The 26,841-nt window shown below is 42.3% G+C and overlaps 2 protein-coding genes across 4 annotated transcripts; both read right to left on the bottom strand.

The window, feature by feature from the left end:
- Nucleotides 1–735: 735 nt before the first annotated feature.
- stk40 (serine/threonine kinase 40) lies at nt 736–16,995 on the bottom strand. Of its 3 annotated transcripts, XM_068570503.1 has the most exons (13): nt 16,797–16,995; nt 14,921–15,009; nt 14,351–14,502; nt 13,402–13,526; nt 12,943–13,028; nt 12,144–12,287; nt 10,837–11,061; nt 9,787–9,839; nt 5,264–5,379; nt 3,865–4,009; nt 3,448–3,567; nt 3,213–3,297; nt 736–3,032 (listed from the first exon to the last, which is right to left on the bottom strand). In XM_068570503.1, the coding sequence occupies exons 2-13, from the start codon at nt 14,945–14,947 to the stop codon at nt 2,814–2,816; spliced, it is 1,497 nt and encodes a 498-aa protein (XP_068426604.1). In that variant the 5' UTR covers nt 14,948–15,009; nt 16,797–16,995; the 3' UTR covers nt 736–2,813. The 3 variants fall into 3 exon arrangements, with proteins under 3 accessions (XP_068426604.1, XP_068426605.1, XP_068426606.1); XM_068570504.1 differs by lacking the exon at nt 14,351–14,502; XM_068570505.1 differs by lacking the exons at nt 14,351–14,502; nt 14,921–15,009.
- A 2,182-nt stretch (nt 16,996–19,177) lies between these two features.
- Nucleotides 19,178–26,543, bottom strand: oscp1b (organic solute carrier partner 1b). Its single transcript, XM_068570677.1, has 10 exons — nt 26,329–26,543; nt 24,993–25,147; nt 24,387–24,554; nt 23,437–23,517; nt 23,222–23,325; nt 22,634–22,762; nt 22,197–22,266; nt 21,794–21,933; nt 21,562–21,625; nt 19,178–20,166 (listed from the first exon to the last, which is right to left on the bottom strand). Exons 1-10 carry the CDS (start codon nt 26,438–26,440, stop codon nt 20,047–20,049), a joined length of 1,143 nt encoding a protein of 380 aa, XP_068426778.1. The 5' UTR covers nt 26,441–26,543; the 3' UTR covers nt 19,178–20,046.
- Nucleotides 26,544–26,841: the final 298 nt, after the last annotated feature.

Here is a 26,841-nt window from a genome sequence, read left to right as displayed (position 1 = left end):
CACATGTTTTACACAGAGCTGAATCTCACACCAAGTCCATGCTTTTCAGTCCACATTGCAGTCTACCAACAACTGTAAAACAAAACATTGAGCGTGGTACAATCCACTAGCTAGAAAGTGAAATCATTTTTGATTAGAGGGAGGGTGGACAAAATAACATCAAGAGTCTATTGAACCGGTAGTTACTAATCTGTAGTTGGGCTTCACGGAAGGTTGCGTGAGACACTTTTCAGACAGATCAGCATTCAGCAATGGCTACGGTGTTTAAACACCCTTTTCTGATTAACAACCCTAACTACAATACTGCTGTATATCCATGGAATTCACATTGAGGTGGGAGAGAGCCGACAGCTCTCTTGACATACAATTTTAGCTTTTGGATGTGGCGGTTGATGGCCAACGTGGCCCATAATGCACGTTAATCGGTATGTGTTGAGTCGCTGTCTCACTGGGTGGAACTACATACAATATGACTGGCGCATTCATGATGGTACATATTTACATACTGACCAAAGAGTGCAGCTTTGTGTGGGGATTTTTTGTTGTAAATGATAGAAGGAAAAGAAAAGAAAAACACAAAAACCCTCCGATAAATCAAGATATCATTTTTGTTTTCTGTAAAAAATATAACTATGCAAAGTCAGTCTTGTTATTAGTGTAGCTTAAGTTGACCACAGACTTAAAAAAAAATGGCAAGAAAAAGATTTAGGAATTACAAAAAAAGGGAAACAAAAAAAAATGCTACTCTTTTATGAATGTGGCTGAAAATGATCAAAATGAGAACCACTGTTAACGACACTTCTTAAAGCTGAGAGAGCATAGCGGTTTAGGACCCCCGTAACACTGACATACGTTGAGCCTAGTATTTGGGGATGGGCGGTCTACACAAGAGAATAAATAAATCAACATGAAATTACAAGGAAAAAGAATAAGTAAAGACATTTGAAAATATTTCAGAGCCTATGTTCATGCAATCAGTTATAAATAGGAAGAAGTCTAGATGGTCTAAAGCAGGTACCAATACGCAAAGGCAAGTCACAATGTACACATGCCTAACAGTCATTGGTTCGTCACTTTGCCATTGTTTGAAGAAACCCTTTGATAAAAGACAAGAATGCATCAACAGCCAAGAAGCCCCAGCAGCTAAACTTAAAAATCTATGTGTGAATTTTCATTTCTCTATGAAACATTACAGAATCAATTACCAGCCACCACCTAGTCTCTTTGTCTTGAGACCCTACGGGGTGAGATAATAATACAAGCATATACAAGTTGAGCTGGAGAGAAGGCTTGAGAAACGGCGATAGAATGTGATAGTTTTCGATCTTAAAGAGAGCATTCATGGCAATCGGTAAAAACATTCAGTCAAGCCCCATCTCCGCAAAGCTGGCTCTGGTTTTCACAGTGTCTGCCACCGAGGCAGGCCAGATAACAGAACACAATGATTGGAGGTTAGCTTAAAGGGTCTGTGGCTGTCAGAGGTGAACAGCTCGACAGCTACACAGACTCAAAGCATAGAATGACAGTTCACATTCATACTGAAAAAAACAAACATTTGTCCCGTTGTCTTTCTTGATAAAGAGAAACCGGGAAGTTGGAATACCTGGAAGCCATTTGATTCTGAATGAGGCTGTGGGTACCAGTTTCCTTGGCTAAGAGTCACTTTAAGACATGATTTTTGGCAATAGAAACATGACAGTGCTTAGATCTCCACTATAATGGCACTGAGGAAGCATTACCATCAATATGCCTTGGCAGGGAGGATCCAACAGCATTTCCCATTCAGTTATTGGCATCGTGACTTCCAGGTATCTCACACTAGCTGCCTAGATGCTAAAATAGATTTCCACAGGGACAAGCAAAAGCAGGAGATAATGCATTCTGCAAATATCAAAAGGATGCATGTGCACATGATTTGATATTCATTATCTTCAATCCAAAAGGTAGGGATGAAATGCTACTTATTAAGGTTAATATGATAAAAAGCTTATTCAGATTTTCTGAAACCCCTGAAAAGGTTTCAAAGCATTATCACTCAGACAGAAAACATTAATGCTTTATGTCACTGGTGGCATCAAGACTCCATCGTTACAATCCCTTGTCTCAGAACAGTGAGCATGGTTTACCAACAGACAAGAGAGACAGAGAGGTAGATTGATTTGAAGTCAGAGTTACAGACGGGACCAGTCTCCATCATTTTCAGTACAGTAAACAATAGAGAGGAAGAGGAACGAGTGAGAGGAGGAGGGAGGGAGGAATGGAGGTATCGAGAAGTGACATCTGTGATCAGGTGATCTGACTTGAGGCAATACCATTAACCACTGGGAAGAGGGGGTTGCTACATGATTCTGGTCCTGTGTTGCTCAGGGGACCCAGAGTTGATGGGGGAAGTGTTACAGGAGGGAGGAATATGGGTTTGACATTTCTTCAACACTGCAGGCATAGCCTGGTGTCGCCCCATGTGGGACTGTGCCATCAGGTTGGTTGTCCAGTGAGATCTGACTGTGGGTGACCTGAGGGCAAGGAACCTTTGGTTCAGATCTTCCTCCTGGCCATTCCATGTTTCGCCAGAAGATTCAGATACGAGGAGTGATGTTTTAAATTGTCAGTTTATTCTGGTGCCCAACTCAAACCTGCTCTGCCGAGCTTGCACAAAACCTGCATATGAATGGGGACGTCTGTTCCCTGGTCCAGGCTGGATTCTCCTGTATGCAAGGTCAGTTTTAGGGCACGTCTTCCTCTGTCCTCTCGGGACTCCACAGGTCTCTGTACTCCCTAGGGAGGTCGGGGGTGTGTCACGGGATGGTTGGGGACTACTTCCGGAGGAACCGTTGTGCCAGGATGGCAGCATCTAGCGGGCTGACAGGCTGTGCGTCGAGGCCCAGACGCCGTACAGGTGGGATGCTGCCAAACTGGCGCTTGGTTAGAAAGCTCTTGGCCTCGTGAATAGTGTTCTTCTCTTCAGCCAACAGCAGCTGCTGGCGCATGTAGTTCTCAAACTCGTATTGTGAAGACTCTTCTATCACCTTGGCCTGAGGGAAGAAAATGGAGTCTGTTCAATGTGCTGCAACATCTGAGCCGTTAACAAGGAAGTAATGTAAATATGAAGCAAAACTATAAAAGCATATAATTCTTCCTTGAGTAGCTGTATTTTAGCTGATCTGAATTTCTCCAACAGGCTCTATGTTCAGATATACCATGTAATAATTTACCTCTTGCAGATGTTCTGGGTGATTGACCTGATCGTCAATATCCGGCACCACCTGCAGAGGGCCACTCAATGATGAAACAGACTGCCTGTTAATAGGAAAACCCAACAAAGATGATGATTAACACCAGGGATCTAAATGTTTTATGCAAATCCATTACTATGATTTCTTCAACAACACATCATGACTTCAACACATTTGATGACATTTTCAAACATCCAGCAGGGGGAGCAATTACCACGACGCAATGATGCCACTGAGAGACTCCAACACCTCTCCTGCAGTAAGCCTCTGCTGAGGGTCCAACACCAGCAGCTTTCGGATCAGGCACACTGTGTTCTCCGACACACGGCCGTCCCTGTGATGAGGACAGAAAGGGAGAGGGTTTTTTATCAATTATAATGTGACATTTAGTCACAAAGTCACTATGGGAAGATTATAATGGGCTTTCTTCTAGTCCAAACTGAATATGAAAATGTGGCAAATTCTCAGCAAATGTTCTGCATATAAAATCTTAAATTACAGATCAGTATGCAAAAACTATTTGGCTAAAACACATACACCATTTTCCTGTTTTTAATATGCCTTCACTTTTAAATTATATTGCTTTGAATAAATCTCTCACAAATATCACGCGGACAGGTCAAATACTCACTCTGGGATGGAGTACTCGGCTGCCTTGATCTTGCGGAAAAGCTCTTGAGGTATGCTGTCATAAAAGGGGAACTGGCCATACAGCATGGTAAACAGGACCACGCCGAGAGCCCACATGTCACTGGGTTTACCGCGGTACGGCCGACCTGGGGACGGGAGGGACAGGGGGTCTGGATCAGTGTTTTGATGTCAACAAATGGCATTTGTAATTGACAGCTAAAGTGCTACGCTAAACACTCCAAAAAAAAGATACGGCAGAGAGTTTAAAATCAACATGTTCGCCTTGTGTGACTCAGGGATTTAACTAAACGGGTTAATCACCCTCTGTCATGTCACCAGGTCTAACGATTAATGAGATGAGTAACCCAAGAGAAGTACATATCCATATACATTATTTCCAGCCCACCACTGACTTTTAAAAATGGGAGCTGGGAACTGTTTTCACCAACAAACCTGAACGTGGATCGGAGATGAATAAACTGGAGTTGTTGAAGGTAAAGCATTATGGCTGTGCATGACCATAGGCAGTGTTGTTACAGCCTGGCAGGCGGTAGCAACAGCAGCAGGCAATTATGTTAAAGCTTGACACACACACACACACGCACAGACACGCACACGCACACACACGCACACACACGCACGCACACGGAAGGGGTAGATGGGAGTAGTTTCCCTCCAGTGAGTCATCAGAGCGTGAGTCACTGGAGCTCTGTTTAATTGTGTGCCTGTCACGTTATGCTGATATACAGGCCCAAGTTTGATCTAGTTTCAGAGTTTGTTGGAGCTTTCCGTTTGAAAGTACTCTTCTCAATCTTGTAGTAGCTGATCGGTGTGTGGCGCTTATGTTTGCACATATACTGTGACAAATGAGCATTGTGAAGCTAAACAATCTAATGGATTGAGCTTTTTTTTTCCCCGACAAAGAAAATGTTTCACACAAAGAGGAAGCAGCTTCCTCTGCAGACACATACCATGAAAAAAATGCAACATCACCATAATTACACAAAGACAAACAAACAAAAAAAGCTGTTTCTAGCTACAACCGAGATTGCAACATAAACCTTTCCTTTTGCCTAATACCCGGAAAAATCAAACACAAGACTGTCTCAACATTGCACAATGCTCCCAGAATCCCTTCTGGCCACAGATCCACAAGGGCCGCTCTTCTTACCAGTACCGGGTCTAGTATTTTGTATATGTATATAATGTACATTAGACAATTGATTTTCACTTGCAGTGAAGACACTTCACAACTCGCAACTCGGGAGAGTGGGGAAGGTTTTCACACATGATCAGTTGCTGCAAAAACAGGTGAGACTGTTGGATTGTCTGTTTGGAAAGTGACAAAAACTGCCCTATAAAAAGAACATGCATGCAACATATTTATTTTTTTCACTCACCACTTAATACATCAGGGCTGATGTAGGCCGGACTTCCTCTTTGGTCTTTTAACAGGTCATCCTCGCTCACCAGGTGCTTTCCCAGGCAGAAGTTAGTTATGGTGATTCGGTGAGTCCTGTAAGCACACACAAAATGCCTGATTAATGTTTTATAATTCTGATTTTATATCAAATAATGACTAATAGTCCCACTGCTAACGAACGCACACAGAATACTCTCTTTAACTTGATCAAACCATGGCAAAACCAGACTTACTCATCATAGTAAATGTAAGTTTAGAATGTGGGACACTGCACAGTCATAGCTAAAAGCATGACATGAACAAAGGCTGACAGAGATGAGAAGAACTTGCAAGCACGCCTTGTTGTTTTAATAATCTCACGGTTCACTAGACCCGAGTATCTCATGACTGCCAAATGCAAAACGGAGTGTGCACACCCAGCCTACAAGAAGAAAGTCGCTCATCTTCCTTGGTTAGAATTATAAAAATTCAAGAAAGATACAAGTTTTCTTTTTCCTTTAACATTAGAAAATTCTTCATCTCAGATTCTGACCAGCATCATACACTGACAGAGGGTCTCCATGTCCAAGTGTTTTTGATTTAGTAGTTCCTTGTAATCTCTTGCACTATTCCTCTGAAGCAGCTGTTATATTACAAAATTTCACCCATGCATGTTTATCTCCAGGAACAAAAAAAAACCCTGGTCTTGATCTTTAGTCATTGTAGGTGTTGAATACTAAACTTAGAGCATATCTATTGCCTCCATGCCCTTCTCAACATGGCGGAGCCCAAGTCAGTGGCTCGGGCCATGGATGTATAAATTGAACCGAATACAGGGTTGAAGGTGGCGCCAATCATGTCTTTTAAGTTGCTTCGTGGTGCGTGAAGAAGAAAAAAAAGAAAAAAAACCTCTTCAAAAAGTATACCATTTTGATTGAATTACCGGGATCTTCCGACAACATTCTCCATAAATGGGCTCATTGAGAAAGCGCGCTACTAGTTTTCCACCGCCCAGCCCACAGTCCAGAATTGGTCAGGCTTATTCCCATACGGACAACGAAACCTTAAACTTGGGATTAGTTCTATAAATTGATTAATCTTAAAAAATAATTATCCACTGAGTTACAAGCTTCTCTTTCCTAATTTAAGCCTAGAGGGGGAAGTATTTTTGAGCCCAGTTACATCATGTGACAGACCCAGAAATCTACCAAATTTGCTTTAAATCCCAAAGCTCTTCCTGGAGACCTTGCTCACAGCTAAAGTACCAACAGTGAAAATAACTGCATCTGTCCTGACAGAGCCAACAGTGTTTCCTTGAGGGGGACAGGAGGACGGACGCTACGCTTCTGCAATGTCGTAACGGTGTTATCAGCTGTAAGTGCTGTATGAGCAAAATGAAGAGCAGCGCTTCAGAGCTCGTCAGTAAGGCACGCTCCCATGCACTAAAAATGTACACATGCAAGTCCGGCCTGGCGATAGAAATGAAACACAAAGAAGCTTGAATTACATCATAATTATCTGCTCAGACATTATTCCACTATGTCTTTTCATAGAAAATAGTAATTGTTTTTTTTTTTCCACAGCAGAAACTATGGTATACTCATCCGAAATGAAATGCTCATAAAGAAACAAATGTCTCAATGTTCTCCTGAACTCTAATGCTATTACGTAAAGATCATTATCAAGATCACTGTTTTAACTGATAACAAAAATTAAAAACATGCCAGACACACTGGTACATCAAACTTTGACTAGTCCCAGGGATGTTAGCGATGTTTGATTAATTTGGTTTCTGTGTTTTAGACGAGGGACTCCGGACTGTTCCATATCATTATGTTCTTTAACAGGAGAAAAAGAAAATAAAAAGCTACACTTTGACAAACATGAGTCAACTTGTTGCTTGGGATAATTGTTCCGATGACTAATCCTGCATGGTGATGGGTTGCCAAACAAGTATATAAAGATCACGAAGATATAAAATATGTACACATACGCGCAACTTCAAGTGCACCCACACGATCACTCCCATGCACACACAAAACACACACTCAAAAGGCACATGAGTGCAGACAAAAAGCAGCCACGGTCTCGAGCCGAGGTCCTCTCTTGATCACGCTCTTCATCCACATCCGCTTTCTAAAAAGCCTGAGGTCAACAGCTTCCCCTATTCTCTCCGACTTTCACACCCTGCTCCATCACACACAAACATACTCATTGCTCCCATTACAGCCAATGGAGCCAACTCCTGTCAAACACTCTATTTTCAACCAAATGCTCCAATCTCAATTTCCGCTGAGAACATTTGGTTCAAATAATTTCCAGCTACTTATATGATCAAACTCTTGAACAGCCTTTGTGATCCAAATCTCTATAACCAAGCCGTGTGATCTGCGCAGGGATGGGCCAAAATAGAGTGCAATGCTTCAAGGACCCTCGACATAAAAGCTTCCTTTATAAAGGAGTCTGTTCTTTTGTCTGTCTGCATCACGACCCGAGCTTCTATTCTTGCACCGGAGATTGGGTAAATGAAATTGCATGTTTGCCTCGTGAGGCAAGGGTCCCCGAGGACTGAAGAGCGACCACACCATCTCTGCTTCCTGTTCATGTGATCCCGGGTAAGTCAGGAAACCAGAAACCAAACAGCCCCCATGATTTATCCTCCCTCGCCGCAACATTTTGCTGAAAATACAACAGCTGACGAGAAAGGAGGTTAAACGCAGGGCAACCTCTAGAGATCAGTGATTTGGAGGGTTATACAAGTACCCAAACTTTACAGAAGCAATTTTTTTCAAAAGTTGATATAATTGAATTATGTTTGCTGTCAATTCCAGAATTAATTATTCGGTGACAGACAGCGCAGAAAAACAACCTCTTAACTGTGAATTTTGAATTTTGTGAGAAGGGGTAATCCATTCCTGATACAACACAGCACCTATGGTGATGCAAACTTACACACCCTGTCTGGTAGAGATAAAAACAGAAAGGACACCATGCTGTGGTGCATCTCCAGCTAAGGAAGTCAACACAGCTCTGACATATAACAACCCTGCGGATTCATTTATGACATCCTGTTTTCATAACAGCTGGCTCTGCAAGAGGAAATCACATCATACATGCATAAACTGCTGAGCTTGTTGATGGCATCGGTGCATTTCCCGGACTGACGACAAGCAGCAGGGAGGACAGGGGATTTTAGGAGCGGTCTGCATCTAAATTTGACCACATTCTTCCCACACGTACATTCACACACATCCAGGGTTGAGCGATGAGGGGAAACATGCAAGCAAGCAAAGTGTGCAGAAAGTAGACGGGAAAAGTGAAAAGGAAAAAGGGGATATGACGAAGAGACAATAAAAGCAGGAAAGGGACTGGAATGTAAAAGTAAAATAGAGAAAAAAAAGCAGAGTAAAGGGTAAATAAGTAATGACTGTGTCCACGTGTGTGGGTGTCCGTGTGTGTGTCCGTGTGTGTCACGTGCATTGCTGTGTGAGTCAGCTCGGAGCTATGGGGCCTTTGGCAGGACTCTCCTTTGTCTTCAGCTGGGACGGAGTGTTCCGCTCGTCTGCTCCTCTCCCCACCAGCCTCCTCCTTCCCTGGCCAAAACACTCCCGTTTCATCATCACCACCATAACCACTACTACTCCTGCTACTGGAGGAGGTGTATGTGGTAAAAAGGATAAGCCGGGAACGTGACATCTCAATGCTTATACTCATACTGACAGATAATGTAAAAGAGGTGACCAGGTACCATGCAAGATCACTGGTGATTACGCTCACTGATGCATGATGCAAGCATGCTCGATGTTTGCATGCAAAAGGTATGTGCAGCGAGCGTAGGAGCAGAGAGAGCGGTTGTGTGTCGGTGTGAAGTCACGGCCTTCCAAATGAAAAGGTCGGCTTTGTGGGATGGTTGTCAGAGTCTTCAAGAATGTGCGCGCAGACCTCTGCTGTTTCGAGGCAATTAACCACAAGCTAAATGGGAAATCTGGCTGAATCATCTAAACTTGCACAAATGCACAAAGTAACAGATGAGCATTAGTCCCACTGGGAGAGTGCCCGTTACCCCCACTGAATACAAACAACAGCTCTCTTACGACTCTGAATATGGGTTTTCCATTCTGCAGAGCCTAGTCGAACAGCAGCACTCGCCAGGGTCATGTGTGCTACATAACATAGCTCGCTCTTCCACTGGGGACAAAGCAGTGACATATTTCTTTGCTCTGTTTTTCCAAAGTCGGTTTCACATTGCTTCCAACAATCCAACCATACGGAGTAAATTATCAGACACTAAAGCAAAGCTTTGTGTGTTTACAACTGATCTCAGTCTTAGTCTGAGAATGTGACCTCTGCTTGAATTTAAAATGCAAACGTACACTGGATACAGGCTGCTGGGGCCACTCGCACACATGAGCTGAGACTGAATGACTAACTGGCAGGCTAATATGACCTGGTATAACAGGAGAGGTTATGAGCCAGCTAACTGCCTGACAAGTTTGAATGACAGCTTGAGTTTCATCTTACCGTTTGTTCAGCACCATGTTTCCCAGCTTAAGGTCTCTGTGCACAATGTTTTTCTGCACGGAGGAACGAAAGAGAAGGAAAAGGGTGAATCATTGGTATTAATACAATCAGTTCATTTTTGACAGTGGCAAACATGGGAGAATGTAAACTCAGCGAACAATAAAAAAGCAATTTCTCCTTTAGTTGTAGTATTCCAGCTGTTTTTATTGATAAAAATATAAAATGCACACATTTTCCATTTATATACTTTCTGTGCTGCATTATTTTATAATAATAATAATAATTAACTAAAGAATAAAAAAAGACAACGAGTGTAACTCATGGGTATGCACCTGGACTGTAACTAACCGGCAAGAAATCGTAAACCAACCTCCACAATGCCGGAAAGGGGATTCTAATTATTTGTAAACTCATATTCATGACTACAATATTGTCCATGTACAAGCCCTGTCAAGAAACAAGTCAAGTATTACATGCAGGAAACAAAAGGTGGAATATACTGGAAACTATTTGATTGGCTAAATGTATACTCAAATTAAAAGTTTTCAGACCTCCTGTTTCTAAAGCGTCTCAAAACTAATTGGCCTATTTTGTATAATCCCTAAATATGGCTTTTATCAGTGAACAGTGTCAAATGATCGCGTGCGGCACAAAGTTAAAAAAATTCAGAGATGCACAACCAAATACACCACGCGCCAGATGAGATTACGTCATTTCTGGCACCCGCCGGTGAGGATTACTTGAGTTTCTGGCACACGCATTAAAACCTCACCCACTTGCCCGGTGCAAGTAAAATGCCACGTTAAGCTAGTAAATCTAGTAACTCTCACCCGATCGTGCAACTGGTAGAAAATGAATTACACACATCGTCCTTTCTGTAGCTGATGAGTTGCACATGCGCAGTACTGATTGGGCACGCGCCCGAGAAAATGGAAAAGACAAAATTTATGAGTTGAAAGTGTACGGGAGCAAGTACATATCCCAAACAGACAAGTGGAAAAAAATAACATACGGACATCTTTTGTTTAACAACTGTACTCCAAGACTCACCTTGTGAAGGGCTTCCACCACACGCACAACATCGTAGAAGATGATGATGGCTTCACGCTCGCTTAGTCTTTTCTCCTTTATAACGTAATGCTGGAGGTTTATTAGATCTGCCGTCTTGTCGCTAAAGTCATGTGCACACAGGCAGTCAAGCACGAGACAGATCCGCTTCTTCATCTTGCGTACTTTGTTGGCCTCCATGTCCTCCACTATTTCGTAGGCTCGATCCTGGGGGACGACAACAAAGAGAAGTGTGAGCAGCCATCTTCAGAAAGGGGTTTACTTTGTAAGCGAACAGAGTTGTTGATACATTTTAGAGGCACTTTCCAACAGTGCCCAATCAATATAGGTTGAGGAATTCATGAATGCATCCAACTGAATGGATTCCTATACTATGTCAGCTGATTAAGCCTATTCATTGAGCTTAGAAGGACATGGATTCAAGCAGCGTAGAGGACATCAATCACCAGCCTGCATGTAGCTAATGAATAAGACACCAGTTGGAGTGGGATGAAGAACAGAGGTCATTCCTCTAATTCCAACTACAGTTGAGTACAGTAGAGTACAGTTGGGACTCCACATAGCAGTCACAAATTCTTATCGATAGCTGTATAAGGTTGTCAGTGTTTTTTTCCCCGATGCAGTCAGCCTCTCTGAAAGTGTACATTATTAATTAGTTGTCACAGTGGAGATGCACTATAATAACCAATATTGCAGGTGTAAATGAATCAGAGTGGCTCAATGCTGCTATTCTGAGAACACAGGCAGAGAGAGTGGAAGTGACAGATTTGAAAGAAAGACAAAGAAAAATAGAGAGGAAAAAAAAAAGAAAAACATTGGCAGATGGAACAATAAAGTTAAAGGAGGAGGCAAACGGGAAGACAGGTGAGAGTCATTGTGAATGGATGAGGCTGTGAATAGAGAATGACGACAGATAAATATGCCTTTTATATGGTGCTCCCACTTCTTTTTTTAAACAACCCTGATAAGGAAAATACAAGCAGCTGGCCGGACTAATGACAAGCTCACCTCTGCCATTACTGGCTTGATAGCAGCATGGTGATACTTATGCTTATTTGGTGATGCTACATTCTGAACTGAATAAAAAGTTTGACATGTCTCCATGATAATGTTGGTGTATTAATCATTTTCAATTATACGGTAATCTCGCCCACACAATGCTGAGTAATACACCATAGACTAAAAGACAACCCCCCCCCCATTTGTCCATGACATAATTTGACTTATGATATCCTATGCACCCGTCAACAGAAATGCAACTTAATTAACGTGTGCAGGTTTCAGTCTACCTGAAAGAGGCCGTGGTGGTGGACCACCCCGTCCTGGTTGTGCAGCAGAGAAAGGAGGGAGTACTCTGTGTGAAGCAGCATCTTCCCCTGCCTCTCCTCCTGAGTCTCCCCTGCAGAGTCCACTCGCTCCTCCAGTGTAAGGATCTGCCGTGACCACACACACGAGAACCGAGCAAACATTAGAGGTCACAAGACAAGAGCTCATACCGGATCAGACGGCTGAACGAGAGCTTTAACCATTTAGAATGAAGCCGATCTTCAGTCCTGGCACGACAGCGTTTAAATAAAGGACGGCGTTACAGTAAGAAACATCTGCTCAGCATTTAACAGGAAGTTACAATCCATGCAGTGGAGATGGTGGAGGGTTTTGGAGCTTTAAAAAAAACAGTGGTTCATATGTGAAGCAAACAAACATGTGCTGCTATGTGCAGCAGACAGTGAGGCGCTGTAGTCACGGGTAAGAGGGGAGGGTCACGCACTGACTCACTACATGGTCGTGGGGGTTAAAAGTCGACATTCCAGGTGGGGCGCTACCTTCCTCTCACCCCCCCACTTTATAGCGCCCTTCCATGTGTACTGAGATAGGCCCAATGAACAGATTGCCCAGCTGAGGGCTAGTTGTTTGCACCAGACCGAAACAGGGGACCATAAAATGAACACCAACAAAGAAAGGGCAAAGGTTCAGATGTCTACAGGAACATCATAGCTTTTTTATTTAAAAGAATTGAAGCAAGTGCTTAACTAACTGCGTTTGCGACAAAGACAACCCCTAAAAATTCGCCAACCAAGAACGACTTACCTTCAGCTGATAGAAGTCATCGGTGCCGTCCTTTCTGGCCAGACATTGCACTATGCTGGGCACTGGTGAGTTGCCCAGGCGAGGCCCTGCGAGGATAAGAAAAAAGAACAGCTGCATGACCAAAAGGCAGGCTACATGCTGTAGTGTGTGTGCTCTCACTGCAACTCATTAAAAGGCTGCATGTGCACGTTCCCATTAACACCCCTGGTGTAATGTTTTCTTTGGCACTCTGCATTGCAAATAGTGGAGGAGTTGTGTAGTAGAAAACATACAAGTTGAGAGAAAGGCAGAGACGTTTTCCAGAGGGAGGAAACAACCTTGGCCTGACACAGACTGGGACCTTTCTGGCTGATCAGCAGGATCAGCAAAATTCTTCAAATTCTTGTCCGAGGCGTGCGTATACACAGGGACACCCTACGACTACCAGATTCACACACAAACACGCACGCGCTTCCTTACCGAGGATGAAGGGCCCAGCTCTCTTAGCGTTATTGCCGGATATCCCAGGACATTGAAGCTTGCTGGCCCTGCCTGATGTCTCTCCAGCCCCCCTCTCCGACGAGCGCCGCTTGGACATACTGGAGCTGTACAGAGGAATAAATCTGATTAGTACACAGGATAAAGATGGTCGAGGTACAAGTTAAGTGTATACAAGTGACCACATGGACCAAACTCCTAATTGATTACGAAATAATTAGCAGCCGTAATCAGTAACCAAGCAGTAGAAAGAAAGAAAGAAAGAAAGAACCCAGAGACTCAGCAGTACTACTACAGAATGCATCGATTAGTAAATAGAAGAGAAAGGAGGTAAACTTCAGTGCAGCTCCTCCCTGGCTATTTAAAATATCCCTCCCACACATTTACCAACACCTCAGTGTGAATGTGAGGCTATTACAGCTCCATTCAGAATGATGGCTGCTGGCGTCAAGGGTGACACCTCAGATTCAATCTCCCCAACAGGCAATGCAAATGTGCCACAATCTGCAAGTTAAATGAGAAATGGTGTCACGTAAAAGGCATTACACTAAAAGATGACTTTCAAACTAAAAATGTGTAACATTTTTTTTTTTTGTCTCAGCACTGAACCACATAGCCTTTCCCAGCTTTTACTGTTGCAGTAGACATGGGTTTAGAAAAATCCTTTTGCGCTTAATCTGCACGTTTTATCTAAAAATCTGTACAGCCGGCTTATCGAGCATACCTTCCTCTGAAAAGACATGCGTGTTCGAACAAGGCTGAAACAAAAACGCACAAAAAAGCCAAGCCCTTACACTATGATAAGGAAATAGATTCACATGCCAGAGGGACCAGTGACATAGTGTGACACATCATCACAAACTACTTTAACTGCCACAGCAGATCTGCTTCCCAGAATTCAGAGAGCAAGAGGTATGCTTTGTTTACCGACCAAGTTCCTATGTGACGAAACCCCATCTGTTTCCCGTAACAGGGAAGTAGTGCCTTGAACCGAGAGGACTGATTCACTGTGCTGTCGTCCTCACTTTCCATTGGACAGAAATTGGTGACACCAATATGTGTAAGACAAATGCACCACCAAGCCTGTGTGACACACACACACACACACACACACACACACACACAACTTAAAAAGTAAATAATTAAACTCCTTCATAGAAGTTACGTGCACAAGACAAGAAACAATATCTGAGGTAAAAATGTCACTTATAGAAGTGGTGTGCATATTTTAGCCAAACTAATAAGCAGTACATCAGACCAAACAACTTCAAGATATGTAGCCAGTCTGAAAAAAGGAACAAACCAGGGAAATGTAATATTGTTAATGAATTCAGCCATCTTCCTGTTTTCAAAACTAATCGTGCGCCACTCGCCAGTTGGCGTTTTTGGGCAGAGAGGAGGCAGGACAGTTGGCAGTCAGTATGGGCTGGTATGAATTCTCACTTCCATGAGGCTTTTTGTGATCCCAGACAGCAGACAGTGTCATCATCATGTCTCTCACCCATCTGTCTCCATCTCCACTAGCCATCACCCACTGAGCTGAGGTTTTCTGACAGCATTTATGGCACAAGTCAGGGTGACATCTTCGCCCTGCCAATAGTAAGAGAGCATCTTACTCAAAAGCATGGAAGGCAAAAGATGAATCAACCGCTGCAGTAAAGAGGCCACTCAGGAAAAAAAACAACTTTTCATCCTGTGGCCAAAGCAGTTGGCTGAATTGAAAAATGTACATACTGCACACATTTATTTTAAATTGTTGATTGAGTGCTAGTAAAATAGTCAGACAGAGACATTTCTAAACAAGGTGATCTGTGTTTCTACCTTAGCAACACATTTAGTTTAGAAGAGAAAACAAAATAAACTTGAATCTGACCAAACTAATACACAGCAAACGGGCCCATGGCCATTCATTTACCTATTAAACACCAGTTATATTGCTGTGGAGCCAACCCCTAACACATCTCAAAAGCAAAGGTCAACACAACCAACTAATGCACACTGACCTAAATGACATCAGCGCAATGACAGCACACAGCTATCCTTTTCTGACACTGCTGTGGCTCTCTGCACAGCCAGTGATCTGGCAAGCAAGACTGCCTCTGCCTCTGACTGTACCAGAGGGAGGACAAGAACAGATACAGCCTCTGAATCATATCACACAAAAGGAGGAGAGACACGCTGCCGGTGCCCACGAGAAATGTGGGCTCTTGAAATAGTATCTGAACAAAACAACCACGTAGGTGTCTCGGGATCCACCCACCCAGACTCCATGCCACTTGTCTGGCTCTGCGAGAACAGCTTGATTGCAAAATCAAGATAGTATCAGGATGGACAGAGACAGCATAAGGACACTAGAGCAGGTAGTAAATATGTATGTATATAGCAGGAGATAGCAGGATACAGAAATGAATGAATCCACAAATAGATGAAACACAAAAGTCAGGACAAAGAGGTAAGGCAATGCGGAAGGTCACAGAGGCTTTAATCCTGCTGCTTGAATGAAATGTCAATCATTCATGCGCGCGCGCGCACACACACACACACACACACACACACACACACACACACACACAATAACAACGTCTTTGACCGCACAACAAGTCCACGTACGCAAGGTCACATTATACATGACAAGACTGAAAATAATTACAAACGCACACAGTCTGTCACACTTTGATTGGTGCCATTTTGAGACCGCGAGGTCTGGACACCGTTCAGTCCTGGCAGCGAGCAGAGTAACGCCAAACCAAACGCTGACGTTATGCCTCACAACTTGTACAGAAAAATACCTGGAGTTATTAGCAGGCAGCCAATTACTCGAGTAAACCAGGTGCTATTGTGTTTTGATTACAGCAATTAATGTTGATATTGGACCACCGAGAGACGGTTAAAACCCCTGCAAACTAAACCGCGTTACACGGTGCGCGTTAAGTGTCACTGGCAGGCAGCGCGTGTCTAAAGTGGTTGTTGAAACAAACATGAACGTACATATTTGTAATGTACATGTACGTACGGGTAATATATAAATGCAAAAATAAGCGTCGCTGCACATACATACTTCGTACGACAGACAAAACCGGACTGAAATGTAGTCGGCTGCCCCGGCTTAAGGCACACCGGCCACACAAAGGGGGCACACAACACAACAAGGAGTTGGGCTTTCGCAGCCAACTATCACCGGGGCAGCCGTGAGCTAGATTACCTCTACAGAGGCACGGAGCCACCCGTGTTACGAATGCTAACGCGACGTTAGCGAAAGCCGAGCCGGGAGACACCGCGACAGCCGGGAGGCCATTTAAACACAGTAGTTGATATAGTACAGCTGGCTAGCTTCGCCGGAGAGCTAGATAGCAATGCGTTTGCACAACCTCGCTTACCTCGAGCCAAAACCGCCGGGTAAAGTCTGCGTCGTCTGTTCACAACATGGATGTTTCTCGGGTAAACGCTGTGGTGGACACGCGGAGCGTCTCGCGTTAACAGGAGCGAGCGCAGAGAGTTTGGTTTCGAGTTGTTTAGCCTCTGTTACTGAAATGAGCAATTAAGGAAAAGCCTCTGCTGCTCTTCGCTGATCGCATCTTTCCACAGCGACAGCGCCACCTGACAACGGAAATGACGCACACGGTTATTTGATTGACAGCTGCGACCGACCAATGCAAACACTTGTCTACATTTTTTTCCTCCTGCTAAATGGTTGCGCACCCATGATGAAATTCTTTGCATCATACAAGTTGCTAAACGAAACACATTACATCATAGATGTTTACGGGAAAAGTTTAGTCCATTAAAATAAAGTTTGTTGCACTATGAAACAACACCACTTTCAGACATTGCCATTATTTATTGTGTCATATAAATTAAGTGTGAGCACACATAGCCTAACATATTGTAGTGGTGCATTATTTGTCGGACAGAACATGCATGTGCAAGTTTTAACAATCATCTGACCAGAGGAGGACGTAAGCATTTGAGAATTTAATTTAAAAAAAGAATAGCGTTTGTTCTAATCTAATGGGCAATATAACATGACATCGAATGAATCTCCCATCCTATCTAAATCCAATGAAACAATCTTTTCCTCACGTAAAACAGCATTTCCTTTCTACAGGGAAACTATTAAACTTACTTGTTTTAATATCCAAAGGTAATTTATTTAAATTTAACTGTGCATGAAGATATCTTTGTGTGTTGGTTAAAATATATGTTGCTTAATAGAAGGCTCTCCAATATCACTCACATATTGCACTTAATTCACGTCAACCATATGACTTACTGAAAGTTGAATAAGTAAATTATAATTTCTGTACCAACGATATCTTTGTGGATAAATTGCAATTAGGCAGAATGTTATTGCTATCACCCACCCACCCACCTCAATTCAGCAAACTAAAAGGTACATTTTGCGCTCATTTACTCAGCAATCAGAGTTTTGAATGACAGTGACTTTCAGTTAAGCCCACCCATGTTCCCAATTTAGACTCCCCTGTTAACCTTAAAGTCCACCCACAGCTACCAGTTTCATACCAGTAGGCAGGTGTGACAGGGAGGGCAACCTAAATGGCAAAGGCTTATTTGAGTGGCTCTCGTCTTCCTGCATTGACTCAGCGGAGCATATGCTCCCGGCCACATGAAACACTTGTCAGCCTGTGGCTTTACAGTGTCCTCGCCCCATAGTCTTTAAAGAGGAAACTGAATCATAACTCGAAAGTAAGGTTTGTGAGAGAAACACATTTGAGCGTCTGTCTTTGGTATGTTTGTGAAAACTAAATTTGCTGTACATGAAAGACTTTGTTTATAAATTCATTTTAATAGTACAATTTAAACATTGTACATATCTTGAAAATTAGTGACTATTATTCGTCATCTTAAAAATCACAAGTATGTTTTTTTTATTTTTATGAAAACGCCAATATAGTAGAATTACCCTTATAAAGAAATATAAATGGGTAAACAATCTGGCAAATCTTTTTGCAGGGGGGCATGTTTTCTTTTGAGCCTGCTGGACTCCAGTGAACAGTCTTGCGGAGATGACTGGCATGAGCTCTGGTTTGTGTTTTTTTTGCAGGTAGGTTGTATCCTCAGGGCACACAATGTTTCTCATCTCCCCTTTGCCAAGATTATTCGGAAAGACTTCACCAGAATCTTCCTCCCCTGGATCAGATCAGAGAAATGTCTCAGCATGTCTTGCCTGCATGGTATGCACCATATTTGTGTGTGTGTATGTGTGTGTGTGTGTGTGTGTGTGTGTGTGTGTGTGTGTGTGTGTGTGTGTGCACAAATGTGGTTTACTGGGGGAGTGTCTCACTTTGACCTATCTGCAGGCAGACTGCATACACATATATTGCATACAGACAGCTGTTGCTATAGCAATTTTCATTGTCGGTTTGTGGACGGGAGTCTAATCGGGGATTACATTCACGCACATTTGTTTTAACGTCGTGGTTTGGTGGTAGTTATAGCTAAATATAATCAATTATACATTCTTCTACATTTCAGTGAACCTTGCACTCATATAGCAAGTGTTTTTTTTTTTTTTTTAAAGACAGCATGACTGCATACTAAAATGCAACTAGGTGTGGGAGTCACTTTGGACAGACCACACAGAACATGTTAGTTTCTTAGGTCAGACGGCTCCCCCTATTGTCAGAGCTTTTAAACTGCAACAAATTGTTACAAGGTTCATGCCATCCTTAACAGTCAATTGCATCAGTACCAAAGCCGAAGATATGTGTATACAAACAAACTTTTTTCATCTGTTTATTAAAAATCCTACATAACACATTTCACAATTAACAAACTGTTGCAATATGTATACAAATAAAATACATTTGAATAAATACATTAAGGAATAAGCATGTACATATTAGACAATTACTCTATTATAATAACATACTTCTCAATGAGCACATTTCTGGGCCATACGTCAAGAATGTAGACATCACAGGATAAGAAATGCCTTACAAGAGTCTCCTCATGGTGTTTAAGGAAGTACAGCGTGACGCAAGCCAAAAGTATTTCTTACCAAAATAAAGATTTGAGGGAATTTAAATCACATTAGAAAGAGCACTTGGGTTTCCTCTGATTCCCCCACAATATCATGACTTGTTTATTAAAATAGAGCAGAAGTTTACAACTTCCCCTTTCACACAGTGTAACATTACAGACCATAAATACTCAAATCAACTTAAACTCTGACGTATAATTAACATTTAGGATGAATTACAATATGTAAAGTTAAAGAAATATGTATTTTGTGTGCCGGAGCACTTTCCAACTCCAAAAAGACAGTTTTTCAATTCACACATACACATGTTAACACACTGACATCGGCCCACTGTATATTTTGATGCACTGAAACATCACATTACAGTGTTGTACAGCTTAAAGTTGGGCTCAGCACATTCTTTGCAACTTAACTATGCAAATATGCAGTTGGTCATTTGACAATCATTGGAAACACTGACTCACATCTGCATTTTAAAAAGCACTGAAAGAAAAAGGATTTCTAACGAAATGTGAGGTATCTGCGGTGTGTGTGCAGGTGCAGACAGCAGACTGGTCTTCACTCCAACACACTGTTGATGATGCATTGCGCCCCATTCCCTGAGCATTTCTGTCAGGGTGACCATGTCACAGCCCGTCCATCATGGCCAGAAGGTCATCTCCTTTGCTGCTGGAACTGGGAGATTGATCCCCACACTCTGTGAACTCTCCCATGATCTTGGCCAGCTCTGCATTGGCCTGCTGGTCCTGAAAGACAACGCCCCCCCCAACCCATTCAGACCTGGTATTAACATGCATCTTGGATGCCCCAATCACATGTGGACATCGGTCAATCACAGAGCCAGAGTGGTTCACAAGGACTTAGACCTCATTACAGGAAATCCTGTTAGACCGGCAAAGCCTCAAATGTCTGATCTACAAGTCTATCGTTGAGATAAGTAACAATTTGCCTCACTCTAAGATAATTAAAACAAATTTAAATAGACCCATTCTGTGAAGGGTCCTGCCTACGTCATGAGCTGTCCCAGGCAAGATGCACGAGTTGGGATGCATTTGAGACCAGACGGAGATGAAGGAAAGCAGTATCCAAACAGAGGAAAGCAGACGGTCCAAAAACAAACAAACATCATAGCGACAAATAGGGTTAATATGAGGATTAGTGTTTGGCCTATTGTGTGTCTTATCACTGGCCTAGTACACAAACCGGAAGTCATTTCCAGTGAGTGACTTCATATTAGTCTTCCATAATCATTGGCGCCTGTCACACATCTCACCACAGGAAGTAGTTGATCATAATCAATCCAGCTTGTCTGAGATCACTTGGGGAAATATACATGGATAAACAATCTGGCAAATCTTTTTGCAGGGGGGCATGTTTTCTTTTGAGCCTGCTTGACTCCAGTGAACAGTCTTGCAGAGATGACTGGCATGAGCTCTGGTTTGTGTTTGTTTTGCAGGTAGGTTGTATCCTCAGGGCATGCAGTGTTTTTTCGTCTCTCCTTTGCCAAGATTATTCGGAAAGACTTCACCAGAATCTTCCTCCCCCAGATCAGATCAGAGAAATGTCTCAGCATGTCTTGCCTGCATGGTATGCACCATGTTTGTGTGTTTGTGTGTGTGTGTGTGTGTGTGTACAAATGTGGTTTACTAGGGGAGTGCAGACTGTCTCACTTTGACCCATCTGCAGGCAGACTGCATACACATATATTGCATACAGATAGCTGATACCAGACGAGATGCACTAGTTGGGATGCAGTAGTTAGAATGCATTGGAGACCAGATGTAGCTGGAGGAGAGCAGTATCCAATCAGAGGAAGGAAAACGGTCCAAAATAATAATAAAAAACATCATAGCTAGTGTTTGGCATATTGTGTGTCTTATCACTGGCCGAGTGAAGAAACCGGATGACATTTCCATAATCATTGGTTCCTGTCACACATCTCACCACAGGAAGTAGTTGATCATAATCAATCCAGCGATCACTAGGTGCACCCTAATGACTCCATGGCAACAGTCAGGGATACATAAAAAATGTCTTGTGTTTTGAGAAGTCTTGAGGTCTGCACTTGACACAAATAACAAATAATCCACTTATTTCTTACTAAAAGGAACAGATTGTGAGGTCAGTGAACTAAGCCTTACCTTTGTTGCTTGGATGTTTATGACTCCATATAAAAGGTCATCTGGTCTTGATATTAATGCCTCTCTGTGATAAAAACAAAAAACAAAAGAGTCACCATGTTAGTTTTGATTGGTTAAAAGAAGTTCAATTTTAGTATAATTTTCATATGACCGATAGATAGCACACACACACACACGCACACACACACACGCACACACACACACACACACACACACACACAAAAAGACTCACTCTTCTTCCTCATCGGTGGAAAAAAGGTTGACTCGGAAGCCGCTGTCCGCATTTCCTAGCTTCTGAATCTCTAACCCTCCCATTAACTTGGCCAACAGGTTCAACTCCTCTTTGGCGAGAGGATTGGGAGCAACATTGACCTGTTGATACACAATGGCTTGTTTACTTCAGTATATCGGTGCTGAACCTCCTGTTTACAAAATCCTTCTACTAATAATTGTGCATCAGTAAGCAGAGTATAGTTCTGGACTGAGGTCACTGCCCATGCCATGTACTGTGGACACGTAAAGAGTTAAGCTAAGTTTAGAAAAGGTGTTAAAGATAAAACCTCTGTGCAAGATACAGATTTTGTGCATTTATAAAAGTATTAATTTCTACAGTGCTGACAGAGAAGCTGTTTCACCTTTGTGTGCTGAGCAGAGTTTTTAGATGTTCCTGACATGTGGGTTTCCACTGGGCGGCTTACACTGTACCTGAAGAATGAGATGCAGATGAGAGAATGAACACTTCAATGCAACACGATGCCAAACATGATCGGTCTACTCATCCAGGAGGCTTTACACTGTCACAGACTAATGGGTCCGAGGCCTTTATATTTCTTTAGGGTGTTCACAACGTAATGTAATGAAATTCTGCAACTTTAAACCACATGCGTTTAAATAACTAGGACTCTCAAGCGCCGTCATGACTAAAACATTAAGTTCAGTTGCCATTGACTTAGGATTTCTAAAAATCTCACAACCTGGACGACAGCAAATCCTCATCAACACACTGCCCCACATTAATACAATATCACAGAGTCAAGATCATGCACATCTTCAGTACTTTGCAGCGTCTTACATGTTGGTGCCTAGTTTGGTGACCCTGTCTCCAAATGTCTCGAAAGATCCCTCCCGGAGAGCAGCGGTATAGTTTCCTCCGTTACTGAACTGCCGCCTGGTCATCTCTTCCCCACTGCAGCTAAATATCCTGGAATTACCAGAAACAAAAAACATTTAATAATATGGACAAGCATGCTTTTTAATATATTCACTTAATATATTCATTTAATATATTCCTCAATGTATCAATGTGTAAAGTAAAAACCCAAAATACAAGTATGGATCTGAAAATGAGCTTAATATGTTGATCTCCTTGAAATAATTTTATGCAAGCTGAACATATAAGGCTCTAAAATTAGAATGTAAATTCTTGTTCAACAAAACCTCTGTAATGCCATTAGCTGCAGATAGACCTACTTAACGTAAGATTACAGTGTCTGGGTAAGAACAGCAAGCACATGAAAGAAAAAGAAGTCAACATTAAGAACGTTGGAAGGACCAGAGGTACACTTTACAATCTAAGCCACTTGTTCGATCTCAGTCCTCGTCATCATTCTCAGGAGTGACAATGTTTTAGGTCGAAGTGCAAATAGCCACAGGAAAGTACCTTATTAAACATGGGACTTGTGTCCCATAAGGGACAGGACCACTGGTGGGAAGTACAAAGCGTCCATTTGAGTTCTGCACTTTATCCTTGAGGAAAATAGACACCTGGCAGAGAAGAAAATATAGAGAAAGATTTGTGAGGAAAAGAAAACAACCAAATATTATCTGGTATATTTACTCCTCATGATTTAAATGTGTGAACACATTTGGACTTACTCTTATGTGCATGTCTTGAAAGAAGATAAGGAGAGTTTGTCTGATCAGCTGGAATTCTCCACTAGACAAGTTTGTATACATCTAAAAATAAAAATAAAATATTTAAAAACCCAAACAATTAAAAAATGTAATGTGAAATCACCTTGTAGCTCCATTACATCCATCCATCCATTATCCGAACCGCTTATCCTGTTTAGGGTCGCGGGGCACTGGAGCCGATCGAAGCTGTCAATAAGCGAAGAAAGGGTACGCCCTGGACAAGTCGCAAGTCCATCACAGGGCAGACATATAGGCAGACAACCATTCACACTCACATTCACACTTATGGTCAATTTAGAGTCCAATTAAGTTATGCAGCATGTCTTTGGACTGTGGGAGGAAGCCGGAGAACCCAGAGAGAACCCACGCTGACACGGGGAGAACATGCCAACTCCACACAGAAGGACCTGCCAGACCAGTATCCGAACCCCGCCCAGACCGGGATTCGAACCCCAGACCCTCTTGCTGTGAGGCGTCATTGCTAGCCACTACACCCAAAAATATTGAATCAGGAAAGTAGCCACTTACATTTCTGGCTTGATTAATTAATATCAATACTAGTTTGGGTCATAAAACTATAACACTTCTAACATTGACATGTGTTATTTCCTCATCTTGGCATGTTTGTACAAAATGTAATAAATAAATAAATAAATATGTTTGATGACTTGTGTAAAATCAGTTGTAAGCTCCACACCAAATTATGTATTTTGTACATCCACAGTAGTTTCCTTTTCATCTGTATGGTGTACTTAGCCAAGTTTGGAGGCCTTTTTGCTTTTTACCTCTTTTAAAATTCGACTGAGTGAAAATACCACAAAATAAACCTCAGCAAGTTAAGTGCAATGTTGCGAAGCAAAGCATTGTTGTCGATAACAAATGTGAGGCAAGTCAAGTCACACGTGGCATACCTCTACGAGCTGCCGGTAGGTCTCATCCACCTGACTGAGAATGCTGGGAGTGTCTTTCACAAAGTCTTTGATCGCATCCATGTGGTTGAAGGAGACGAGAAGGACGTCCTTCGGTCGGGGACAGAGGAGCACCTGGTACTTGAAAGCCATGGTCATCAAGTCATAGAGCTGTGAGGAAGGACACACATATGACTTCACTGACTAAACCATCAAAATACAATCAATGCTACGGTTGTATAATAAACAGCAGAGGGAGCCACATACAGTCTTTAAGATATGAATCACTCAGTACTTCAGAGTTATTGTTCTACTCTATGCTTCAAGGCAAGAAATTATACAATATATTTGTAAACTTGGTGTACGAATACAAAGCATGGATTGATGTGTAGGTTTATCTAATGTAGATATATTGTTACTTGTCTCTAAAATACTAATGCAGTGTGTATACTGAGGCAGCAACAACTGGCATCCCTGTGCTGTTGATCAGAAGGTGATTAATGTCTGGATAAGCTTGTGTACGGAAGTAAAAAATACAAAAATGGGAACAGGAAGAATTCAATATGTGCATGACTCAATGGAGGGCTACATTTGTACGTGATGATCTACCTTGTCCATGCTGGCTTGATTGAGTCTCATTATTGAGGCGTGGGCAAGCCTGTCGAACACAGTGCGAAGGGCTTTTTTGGAGTAGAGCTCCTGTGGCTTGAAAAGCTCTTCAAGGAACTTTTTGTTGAACATGGTGGTGATGATGTCATTCATAACTATTCAGGCAAACAATAAAACAAACAAAAAGTCCACAAAGCATTTAACTGAGGTTAGACTGATGTACTTTCCACACATAGACTCAGAAGCAGGCAGCATTGTATACTACATGTTATTCTAAACCATTTCATACTACGCATATCCCAACAGCCCCAATGAAGCAGCAGCTTGGAAAGCCATCAGCGTATGCCCGACGTGGTACAGTAGCAGGGTAATAGCCATGTCGGAAAAGGTTTGTGTTCGTACTCTCCTCAGAAATGTTTCAATTGCTGGGATTAAATCCATCAATCAGTTATTTAGAATATCCCACAAGCTTTTTATTTGGCTCAAGGGTGAGGCAAAGGTGATAAAACTTCAAAGATTAAACCCAGAAAGACAGGGTGGCGACCACAGATGAGTGTCTTAATCTATGCAGTATAAACAAATCCAATGCACTTGTTTTCTGGGGCAAGAGACAATTGTATGTAACGATTGTCTCATGTTGTTTATGTGCATGTGGACCTGCAAGGTAAGTTGAAAGTCTCTTTAATTTGAGACCAAACCCCCCAAAAAATGTGTCGACAGGACTCGAGCGATTGAGTAACCCAACCACATACACAACGCAGCTCAGTGCAGCGATTGCAGAGAGACTATTTGTGAGCTGATCTGGGCACATGTGGTCACATCTGTTGTTTTATTTCTCAAACACAAGTGTTTAAGTCAGTCTAAGCCAAAGCAGAGCGAAGAGCTACTAACGCATCAGAGTATAATTATGCCGAAGCTCTGAAATAATACCTCTCCTTCTGTCATCGTCTATCCAGCCGGCTATTGTGACAACTTTGCGATGTGAAAAAAATATAGATTAATGGAATGATGATATGAAAACCAGATTGCTCGAACGACAAATGGCTCAACACTTTAACACTGTTGTTGTCTACCACAGTTATATAAGTTACATGCTAAAATTCTACATAGTGGAAAAGCACATTTATTGACAATTGAGTATTGGGAGTGAGCTACACATGTGAAATTACCCATAATTAAAGTGTCCCATGCAACAGCAATGTGAGATAGGATTTATATCATAACTCACGTAGACTAAACACACTGCAATGAGCGTGTGGTTAACGCAATGGAACATGAACGTTTCACTGCAGGGTGACATTCGTGTTGTTGTGAGGATGGCTGCTAAACTAGCTACCTTTTTTGGCTTTGTCAGCGGGGATGTTCTGAGCTCGAAGCCGCTGGTCCAGGATATACAACATTTCTCCGCCGAGGTTAATGAACAGCAGAGGCAAAGTTCGTGAGGACATGATGATATCTGGACGGGTTGGATTCTCTACAGATTAAAAGGCAGCAGCTAGCTAGCGGTCGGGGCTAGCTTGTTTGGTAAAGCCTTCTCTGGTTGCCAGGCCACGAAGCCAACAGCCAATAAGCGCGTTGGGATTTATGACACAGAGCTCGGAGTAGCCAGAGTCATAAAAAGAGAGAGTCGGGTCAACTTGACTGTCACGTGATTCACGCGATTTACTCAAGTAGTTCCAGTAAGTACTTGGCGGGCAATTTCTATGCCTAGATATTGGTAGAAATCTGTAGAAACAGAGACATAGTTGAGATTTTCGATTATTAGTAGTCAATATATCAATCAATATACAATATTCATAAAGAGCAATGACATAGGTATTTAGAATACATATTTCTTTGGGTTTTTAAA

This window comes from Clinocottus analis, unplaced genomic scaffold (assembly GCF_023055335.1).
Source record: "Clinocottus analis isolate CAN_PGR_092001 unplaced genomic scaffold, fCliAna1.0.p SCAF_9, whole genome shotgun sequence".
NCBI lineage: Eukaryota > Metazoa > Chordata > Actinopteri > Perciformes > Cottidae > Clinocottus > Clinocottus analis.
The sequence above is the reverse complement of the archived record's forward strand: the minus strand, read 5'-3'. Positions and strand labels throughout refer to the sequence as shown.